Here is an 11,128-nt window from a genome sequence, read left to right as displayed (position 1 = left end):
CCCACACGCGGCCCCCCCCCCGGCCACCCCCCCCCCTGCCTCACCACGCGCCGCTCGCCGCCGCCGCCCACCCCGCTGGCGCGCCTACCCCTACCCCGAGTGCCCCCACACCCGCAGCCTTCCACTGCCGGCGACCCGTGGCCTGCCACCGCCGACGACGAGGAACTGTCGGATCTCGATGAATCCGGTGAGGGATGGCGCGTAGGCAGCGAATCTGGAAGGAAGGCGGCCGGGGCTTGAAGCACGACGGCTGGACGGCACACCATGGCATTGGGGGGAGGGGGGCGTCCGATGCTCCGCCCGTTTGTGTCCGCGCGAGGAGCTCACCCCCAAAGAACTCCTCGGGCGTCCTGCGGGCCCAGGCCGGAGGCGGCAGTTCCCAGCGCGGGGGCCGACAGGAAGGTGCCGATTCGGATCTCCGGGGCTGACAACGCGCCTGGCGCCGACGGGGAACGCGGGAGGGCAGCAGCTCACGGACGAGGAGGCCCCCGCGGGCGGCGGGAGGGGGGACTCGCCGTACCAGGGCTATGAGGTGCAGCGTCTGGCGAGGTGGGTGGACCACGCGCTGCCCTTCTCCCTGCTCCTACTCGGCGTCTTCATCCGCCAGCACCTGCAAGGTACGTGAATCCGCGTGCATTACCTACCTCTTTCTTCTCTATGAAGCGTGAGGTTTCCCTCATCAGGCTATACGCCTGAATTTGTGACGCGAGTTTGGTTCGATCCAAATACTGCAGAGAGTTGCTGGTCAGAAGATGATGGGAGTTCCTCATTCCAATTGAGTTTATATTGTGTAGGTTTCTTCGTAATGATTTGGATTACCGCAGTCATGTTCAAGTCCAATGATATCTTGCGCAAGCAGACCGCTCTTAAGGTTTGTGCTTCTTAACTTGTGTGTCAACGTGCTTGTTCTACTTCAAGAGGTTAATTCATTAATTGTTCTGGCAAGCAGACTGCTCTCAAGTGGCTTGCGCTTCTTATCTGGTGTATCAACATTATTGTCATTGTTCTAGCAGGCTACAAGGTTGGGGGAGCGACCCTGCCATTGTCATGACGGCTGCTCCTTCTGGCCGGATCGAGGCATGAAGACCTGTGGGATCCCCTCCTTCGGCAGGACCTCCTCATCTGGTGAGATTTCCTCCCCATGCCTGATGCCTCAAACCATTCAGCAAGCACTAGCAAGTAATTCTGTTTACTTGATTTTTTTCATAATTTATTTAGTCCTGATGAGTGTTCAACGGTAAGGGAAATTAAGGATTTGCATGGGACTGACGATTGTGATTTTGGCCCTGTACTGAATAATTTTGGGAGCGACTGGGTGATGATTACAAGCCAGTTAACTGAATGAGTCCTTCAGCCGCTGGCTAGCTAGCTGTTCCTATCTTACCATTATATGTCTTCCTCAGTATTGTTTTGTGAATTATTTCTTTTTTCGAACTATGCAGGAGGACTGCATGTGATGAGTTAAGGCACAAGAAGATCTACGACCATTTTAGCTCCAGCAGTTAGTACACAACCAATCAACAGTGCATTTTCACGACCCAGGCTTCTGAATTCTGACTGACAGGCTCGCAGGCACAGCCACATCTAATCTCACGCATTCAAAATGCTAGCTACATGAAATACGCCCAGATTTACGAGTAGAAATCCAAGGTAACACTTATCACTTAAAAGTATTTACTTCATTTTTTATCTGCATGTAAAAAGAGAATGCAAGATGAAATATAAAGTCTGCAGATTCCTCCTCTATGTTCAATTTTCCTAATAGGAAGAACCATACCAACATCCCTTGAACTAGATTTGTCGAAGCAGCATACATACATATTCATGTTTTACATTTTAAATTTGAAGACCAAGGCAACTCCCGATCAATTTAATTGGATGTGTATGTCTTTTTTTTGTTTGTATTTAATCTTAGAAAACATAATCTCATCAAGTGAAAATCCGCAGGCATTGCAGTCCAATTGTTCTAAGGATTGGAACCAGACGTGTGGCTCAATACTGCTTGGAACATGTGAGAAAAGTTTACGTACATGCACCTTCTTGGATGATACAACTTCTCTATGTTTGTACCTCCTCGTCATTAAAACTTTGCAAACTTTATGAGTAAAAAGTAAGAAGTAATGTTCTCACTTCTCTTTTTTATGACCATCATTATCTCAGTCTCAACAACATCTAGGAGATGTACCTACGTAGCTACTGTTAGTTCAAAAGCTTTATTTCACAAGTTGGCAACATGATATTCAGGATGTTAAGCATGTGTTATAGTTCTAATTTGCCTTCTTCTCATAAAACTTGGGTATCATAAACAGTAGAGACTGTAGCCCGATGTTGCTCACTGCACACTTATACTTATTCTGATTTTTGATGGCCTCCTAAATTTGAATTATTGTCTTGATGCCAGCTAGAGGACCTTTGCAATCTTATCAAGCTTGACGCTAAACTGGCACTCTTACTTGATCCCATATTACTCCTTCGAACAATTTGTGCGCAAAGTTGAGGAAATTGGGGCCAATAATCGTGTTAGAATAAACTTCTTTCTTTCTTTTTCCATACTGCGGGGCAGCAGGATCTGAGTCCCACTACATCGCCCTTTGGTATGTTTCATGGGGATCTTTTTTATTCAACGCATAAATGCTGATTCGTTCATGTGTTTATTAGCAGTAAGAGGCGCAGCATGCGAGGCGTCCTCGAAGTTGAAGGAGTAGTAGAGCAGAGGATCTTCTTAGTGATTTGGATATACAGAGTTTATGATACAAAGACCTATTTTGTTTTTGTACTGACTCTTGAATTTTCTGCTTTCTATTTCTAAACCCTTTTGATATGTTCTTTACTCCTGATTTCAGCCTTTTAAGGTATGTTCTTCTTTCGGGATTGCAGAGAGCAAGGACCACCGAATGGAAGAAGGAGATGCCATCCTTGACTGTCGTTGTCTTTGGCATGTTGCTACCATTTTTTAATCCTTGCACTGCAGAAACCTCAGTCTATCCATGTAGGTCATGCCTTCTAATCAGTTTTTTGACTCTTATGTATGTGTGTGCTCTTGCATTACTTACTGGATCTTGTTGTATACGATGATCCATTGTCAGCTATACAAAGGCTCTGAATTAAAAAATTTGTCAAGTTCGGTTTAGATTTAATTTTATTCCACCTCTTTTTGAATGGACAATGTGTGTGCTGTTTAAACGAACACTATGTGAAATTCATAGGCATTGTGAGTGCATGGAGAAAGGATTCGATTTTTATTCTTTTTTTCAGCGTTCAGAGCTGTTACCTGCTACACCTACACACATGGAAAACTTAAACTTAGCAGTCCAAAAATAAGCAGCAAACTTTACTGCCGGTCATCTAAAAATTCAGTGACAACTGCTGACACACGAGCAGCTTCATTTTGTAGTAGAGTTAGTAGATGATGCAGATGACAGTTCTACCTGCAGGAGGTCCTAGAGGATCCTTAAATATTGTACTACATAATCTCTTTCCAGATTCTTGAAACTTGCACTCTTCTGTTGAATTTTGCATTTTGGTTGATCTGTACTGCTTCTTTTATTGTTGTCAGCCTAGAATTATATCGCATTTTAATCTTTAATGGGAAGATTCATAATTATGCTTTCATACCAATTTGACTGCATGGTTTAATTAGTGGCTGCAATATTATTTCATGGTCCACAACAGAACTAAATGTGTCAAAATGAAACATTCTTCTTCCCATGTATCAAAGTATTAAGCAACCAAATATGTTAGTATCTAAATTGTTATGCTTAGGATGATATATTTCAAAGAGCCACATGTGCCCAAAACAATGGTGCCAAGTGCGTAGACAATGAAGCATTACCCTTTCTTGCTAAGGTACATATGTTGATTTCTGTTGTGTACCACGTGTTTGCTGTAATGCCTAGAGGAGATTATGAAGTGATTTTCTCTACCAATTAAACAAATATGCATTCCATACTTAGATTTTGAAGAACGTTTGTTTATGCAGGGATTTGCTAGGAAAAACCATCTCCGGAAAAATAGGGCCAAATTTGAATTCTAATAGAGTTGAAGAGACACATAGAGAAAGAGACAGGGATAATACTTCCTTGTGGGCTTCCTGAGAATCTACAATGAAGAATAAGAAGGGTGTAGTAACTAAGTATGCATGTCATAACTAATTCTATTGAAAATAGTTATTCAGGAAAATTAAGCTATATTGAAATGTTGCATGATTCAGATATTGGGTCTATGAAGATTTGTTTATGCCATAAAAATGCATAAATAAAGTCTCGTGTGGCTATGTAATTCACTTGTTATATGTCAAGTTCGAGCTCCTAAGAACAGGGTGAAACTGTCTGTTCCGAAGAACAGATGTCACTGTTCGGGCTCTCTTTTGTTGTACTTTCTTTCCGCTTTCCTTCTTAGCCCCTTTTTCATTAACTTAGTTCGAACCCCCCTCTTTAGGCCCCTCTGATGGTTAGACTGTTAATAACCTTTTAGATTTCCACTAGGCGGCCTTTGTATATACAGATATTCCATTTTATTGATTAATTCTACAAGCCATGCTTTGGATTGGCTCATGACCTGTGTGTTGATGTCCATATTTATATTTGAGAACTAAGGGCTCTGTTCTTTTAACCATGAACCAATTTAAGTAGCAAGTCCGTTTTTGTTGGTTAGTTGTATCATTGTTATTCAACACTGAGCACTAATTGACAACCAACCATGATCATTCTTTGAGAAAGCTATGGGACATACCTAAAAATATGAATTGGTCGAACAGTGTTGTTATGTTATGGTTGTTTGATTACTTGCAAAGTTGTTTAAGTGGTATTTTTTCAACTCTTTAAGCATATATTTATTTATTTTGCACCCGGTGCAACGCACGGGCATTTTTGCTAGTAGATACATAATAGTTGAAGGATGAATATAATAACACACATCTATAATACCTAAATAGTTCATCCCCACTATGCTATTTATCTTAACATGCAGCCTATCCACATCAGCAGCCCTGCCATGTCAGCATTTATATAGAGGATTACAAGCGGGACCCACCATAGTAAACAACAGACACGTTGGCTTCAGTTACCATGAGAAAGGCTACCCACCGACGAAATTCAGCCCAACCCATTACCCTCGCTTTCCTTCCTCCCCTGCTTTCCCCTGTTGGGCCGGCTCTCCCATGTGTACACAACACCCAGCCTCGCCGCCCCGCCCAGGATCTGTTGGTCGTTCCCCTCGCCACTCCCTCCATCTCTGCTTCGACTCACTCCCGCCGGCATCCACCCTTCATCCCGCCGCACGCTACTCCTGCGGCAGCAGCCACCTCCTTCCCTCCTCTCCCTTTCACCATCCTTCTTCATACTTGCGGCGCCTGCCCCAACTACTTCCCAAGGTAGCAGCGCCTGGTGGTGTCAGGGTTGGGGATCTCGCTGTGCTCGAAGGAGTCCTGCCACACCGATCCAGAGGTAATGTCGTCGGTGGAATGTCAGGCGGAGGTGCTGCAACATCAGGCGGCGGCTGGGTGTAGCTGAATCTGTCCAAGATAGCCATATATGGAAGCCTCCTTTCCAACTGCTCAGTCATGGACTCGTGTCACAACCGCCCATCTCAACTTGGCGCCAGCGTCAGCATGAGTCCACCTCTGCCCTCGGGTGTCGCCTCGGATGATTCAATAGAAAGCAATGCTCTTTCCTGTTGGTTATTGATTTGCTGCCAAGGACGGCCAACTCGCTACTATGACGATGGTATTTGTCGATTCGAAGGTACTGTACTGTGTTCTTCACAAGAGTATTTCCTCTTTCCTTCTAATCATGTATATACATTCTCATTAAAAAGGTCATAGCTACCGTGCACAGCCTACTTCGGCATCCTCTTTGTAGCTCATTGCTTCCACCGGTCCACCCTCTCCTAATTGATATCCATCTTAAAAAGACTATTTTATATATGACACTCCCTCTACTAATAATGTTCCAGATGGCCTTCCACTTCCTCTCCCCACTATCTCCACAAGAAACTGATGCATTGTGCTTTAAAGTCTGTTCGGCCTCACCTCATTTTGTTCCCATCATCCTCGAGTATGGATGGGTCTCTACCACAACTCACACTACCTCCGGTGAGCAAATCCCTCCCATTTCCTCCATGTTCTCTATGTATGATATATCGAAGATTGCATCACAAATTTGCACTTTCTCAGGCACTACGTGTTAGACGATGCCCAAGTAGTCATCTTTTGGTTTTGGAGGGCATGGGTTTGGTTATCTACGAGAAGTTTCACATGGACGTGGACGGCCACGCCGTATGCCATTACCTGATCCTTCTCCTCAATCAAGCCCATATGTTGCTGCCGATAACTGTTGCACACATATGAATAGAAACATGAATAGAGGTTTATTCCGCACATATTTTCTTTCAAATATGTTTTTCTCTGCACAATATGTCTTGAGATTCATTTCATCATCTACTTCTTGGCATCCATCAAGCAATAGCATCTCGAGAGCAACATTCTTCAAACCAACTTGCAACAGAAGAATCGTCCACATCGGCATCTCAAACACAGAATATGATATTTGCAATTTTACCGACGGGACAAGTGGTCTGGACTCAATCTAGAAACCATTATTATTGTTTATGTGTTTGACTCATAAATAAGGTTTTGGAGAGATATCACGCACATAGTACCTGTTAGATACAGACAGAAAATACAAGAATTACTCATGCCTTACTAAGAAGGTATGACTTGCTGATTTTTCTTTATGTACATACACTAGATTAACCATTCATTTAACAGAGCTAGACTAAAATTTAATATTACTCCATGTGGAGGAGACAATCAAATAGGAAGGGTGTTATATGGTGGATTGTATATGCTTGAATGCACCGTGTTTCTCTTTGCCCTTTTCCCTTCGTTTTCCCCCAAAAACCACCGGAGTGCCCATTACTCAACATGTATGAAGGTACTTTTTGTCATAAATCTGTAAATTGCAAACTGTGTTTGTCCTACATTTCAAATGTCATCATCAAGATCTCTATCATAATGACATCTCTGTTTCTTTCACTATCCAGTAGTATAACCATTTGCTTCGTTTAAACTTTGTGGTTTAATCTATATGTGCTATTCATAACAAGGGATTTCATCTTCTGCTATTATCCACTGTGTAAATTGTCTCGGCAATGATCTCTACTAAATTTGTTCATAGTTGATTCAGTTATACTATAAATTAGTGAAGTGAGTGGCAGCTAAACCTCCATCCAGGTTAAAATGCTCAAGTATTTTGGAATGTATGCACAGATGGGTTAGTAAAATTTGGGACGTAGAATTATGTTTATCTAAAAGAAATCTAGAGTATTGTTTCATAGTATTTGGCCATGCTGCATGTATGTGGTACAAACAATATGATATAGATGTGCAATTTCTGGTCTTTAACAAGTACAAAGTGAACAACACTCTTCAAAACTATCATAAAACGCAGAAAGTGCTGCCCAGGCTAGCCTTCTAGGTGAGTTTCGTTCATGTCCTTCCTTGCTGCTATGTCGATCACTGCTTATAAATTTTAAAATGCCAAGCATTTGCACCTACTGGCTCAGATTACTTTCAGTACATCAAGAAAGGAATCCCACACGTACAATTTGGTCACAAGAAAAAGGCACAAGCGTCGACAACTCTAACGAAAATTAGCCACATATTATGATTATTTGATATGTTAACAGAGGGAGTATCTATCAAATAATCAAGTAAAATATATTTTTTACTTTTTGCTCAATAGAATTTCCGTAAAATTATTGCAACAAAGTCCTGCAACAACGCGCGGGGGAATTATCTTGTATATATAACTTCTAGTACTACAGCGTACACACTCTCATGAGAAAAAAAGCTGCCACCGATTCAGCAGGGAGAATGAGGTCAAGCATAACACTAGCTAAAAGGGCATATCGAAGCATCCTGAATTTTTGCATTTGGCCGCACATCACATCAGTCTTCAGCTGTATCTCATCTATCTGTTGTCTTAGTTTAGCAATGGAGTACTCGAGCAACTCGCTCACGTACTTTTGCACGAGATAAACCCATATCCATGTGTAGCAATATTTTGTCCCTGATGCCTATGGATCACAATATACACACACACGCATATAATAATGATGGCGAATTGTGCGAATTAGCAGAATATCGAGGTATTTTCTGTCATATATATTACGTACCTTTCCACGGTTACGGCAGATGTAGAACTCTCGCTCTGGATTACTTTGTGTGTGCGACATAGGTGCCTTTGCTCGATTCCTAGAAGCTTTGGCGCCGGTGGCATAGCTGCCGGATCATCGAAGGGACGTCACGTTGTAGTGGGATGATTCGCCAGATAGGGCTGGATGCATTGGTCGTGGCGAGTGCATGTCATGGCCCACAAGGCCAGATGAGAGCTCGGCTAGGGCAGCTGAGTCCCAAACTCGCGAGCCACGCCGATGTGGGCTTGAACAGGCGGCTCGTGCCGATTTGACGAGCTCCGGTGGGTCCATTGTCACAGAGCAGCTGACTAAGAGGGAGTAGAATTTTGTGGAGAATGGAAGTGAATGTGAAAAGAAGGGGCTGCAAACACATATATATACAGGCACAACTTAGTGCTAGCATTTCGGGCGAAGACATGACAGCACAACATAAAGTATCTGTGGCGTGTTTATAAATCGGAAGAAAGCAATATGCTGCAACTGGTTATGACAACTGGGCCCGAATAGTAGTGGTGTAGGATGTATTACCAGCGTCAATAGCTGGTGTACCAATATGGCAGACGCTATCACTATTTGGAAAAAATAGTGCTGGCATTGATGAAAAATGGCGCGCCTCAAACAGAAGTTGTGGATAGCCGTTTTTCCACTAGTGATGCTCGATACTTCTTGTACTGGTTCTTTTATGAAGAAGACTATTGAATTCAGGTGGGATCTTTTAGAAAGAATTAAACACAACTCTGAATATTAGGAACTCGATGAAGGTAATGAGTCAAGTATTAAGCTTAAGTTTGATTGTGTTAAATATTTTATGAATACCGATGCTCTTCAAAAGTTTAGCATTAAATATGGACTTGACTATGAGATAGTAGCCTCCTTTTGTGAATCATTTTCTACTCTTGTTGATCTCCTTAAAAAGAAGTGGTTTAAATATCACCCACCTATTAAAGAAGAAATTAAAGAACCGGTTGTGGTCAAAGATGAAACTATCATTTATAATGTTGATCTAGTTATTCCTACTGCTTACATAAAAAACCACATTTCCCTGTTAGGATAAAGGAACATGCTAAGGTCTCAACCGTGGTCAATAAAAGCTATATTGGAGCACCTAAACATGCTGAAAAAATCAAGGTAGAACCTAGTGTTTCTGTGGTTAAAGATCTCTTGGTAGAAAATATAGATGGGCATGTTATTTACTTTTGTGATGAAGCTGATAGAATTTCCAAACCAGATGTAAAGGATAAACATAGACCTGTTGTTGGCATGCCTATTATCTCAGTCAAAATAGGAGGTCACTGTTATCATGGTTTATGTGACTTAGGTGCTAGCGTGAGTGCTATTCCTTTTACCTTATATCAATAAATTACGAATGACATAGCACCCGCTGAAATAGAAGGCATAGATGTTACTATTAAACCTGCCAATAGCGACACCATTACACCACTTGGGATTGTTAGAGATGTTGAAGTCTTACGTGGGAAAATGAAATATGCTACTGATTTTCTTGTTCTTGGTTCCCCAAGATGACTTTTGTCTCATTATCTTTGGTAAACCTTTCTTGGACACTGTTAATGCTAAAAGAGATTGTGCGAAACAAACTGTCGGTGTTAGTTTTGGTGATGTGTCTCATGACTTTAATTTTTCCAAGTTCAATAGAAACATCATAGGAGAGAATTGCCACGTAAGGATGAAATAATTGGTCTTGCTTCTATTGCCGTGCCTCCTACTGATCAACTAGAACAATATTTCCAGACCATGAAAATGATATGCATATGCAAGAAAGAACTGAAATAGATAAAATTTTGTTTGAACTCCGACCTCTGCTTAAACACAATTTGCCTATTAAAACTCTAGGAGGTCCTCCTCCACCTAAAGGTGATCATGTGTTTGAATTAAAACAATTGCCAAACACATTGAAATATGCTTATCTTGATGAGAAAAAGATATATCATGTTATTGTTAGTGCTAACCTTTCAGAACATGAAGAAGAAAGATTATTGAAAATTCTGAAGAAGCACTGAGCTGCTATTGGATATACTCTTCATGATCTTAAGGCCATTAGTCCCACTCTTTGTCAGCACATGATTAATTTGGAACCTGATGCTAAACCCGTTGTTGATCACCAAAGACGTTTAAATCATAAAATGAAAGAAGTGGTAAGAACTAAATTACTGAAGTTTCTGGAAACAGGTATAATTTATCCCATTGTTGAAAGTAGATGGGTAAGTCTTGTTCATTGTGTCCCTAAGAATGGAGGTATTACTGTTGTTCCTAATGATAAGAATGAACTTATTCCACAAAGAATTGTCACTGGCTATAGAATGGTAATTGATTTTAGAAAATTAAATAAAGCAACTAGAAAAGATCATTACCCTCTGCCTTTTATTGATTAAATGCTAGAAAGGCTATCTAAGCACACACACTTTTGTTTTCTCGATGGATATTTTGGTTTTTCACAAATACCTTTTTCACAACCTGATCAAGAGAAAACCACCTTTACTTGTACTTTTGAAACTTATGCTTATAGATGCATGCCTTTTGGTTTATGCAATGCACCTGCTAACTTTCAAAGATGTATGACTGCTATATTCTCTAATTTTTGTGAAAAGATTGTTTAGGTTTTCATGGACGATTTTTCCGTTTACGAAACTTCTTTTCATGATTGCTTAAGAAACCTTGATCGAGTTTTGCAGATATGTGAGGAAAATAATCTTGTCTTGAATTGGGAGAAGTGCCACTTTATGGTTAATGAAGGTATTGTCTTGGGGCATAAAATTTCTGAATGAGGTATTGAGGTGGGTGAAGATAAAGTTGATGCAATTGAGAAAATGCCATGTCCCAGAGATATTAAAGGTATTCTTAGTGTCACACCCTGCATTTTGTTATATGTCATTTGCATTAATAAAGCATGAAAATTTGGATCAACAAAAACTTT

The 11,128-nt window shown here is 41.3% G+C and overlaps 1 protein-coding gene across 1 annotated transcript; it reads left to right on the top strand.

Annotated features, from left to right (window-relative positions):
- Positions 1 to 205: 205 nt before the first annotated feature.
- Positions 206 to 4,380, top strand: LOC125529822 (the record flags this gene model as incomplete). The annotated part of the gene is made up of 6 exons (XM_048694241.1): positions 206 to 617; positions 735 to 871; positions 1,011 to 1,125; positions 1,443 to 1,650; positions 1,948 to 2,989; positions 3,980 to 4,380. Coding segments are annotated over 4 exons (687 nt in total), but the record flags the coding sequence as incomplete, so codon positions are not given.
- Between the last annotated feature and the right edge of the window lie 6,748 nt (positions 4,381 to 11,128).

This window comes from Triticum urartu, unplaced genomic scaffold, assembly GCF_003073215.2.
Source record: "Triticum urartu cultivar G1812 unplaced genomic scaffold, Tu2.1 TuUngrouped_contig_5876, whole genome shotgun sequence".
In the NCBI taxonomy this organism is placed as follows: domain Eukaryota; kingdom Viridiplantae; phylum Streptophyta; class Magnoliopsida; order Poales; family Poaceae; genus Triticum; species Triticum urartu.
The sequence above is the reverse complement of the archived record's forward strand: the minus strand, read 5'-3'. Positions and strand labels throughout refer to the sequence as shown.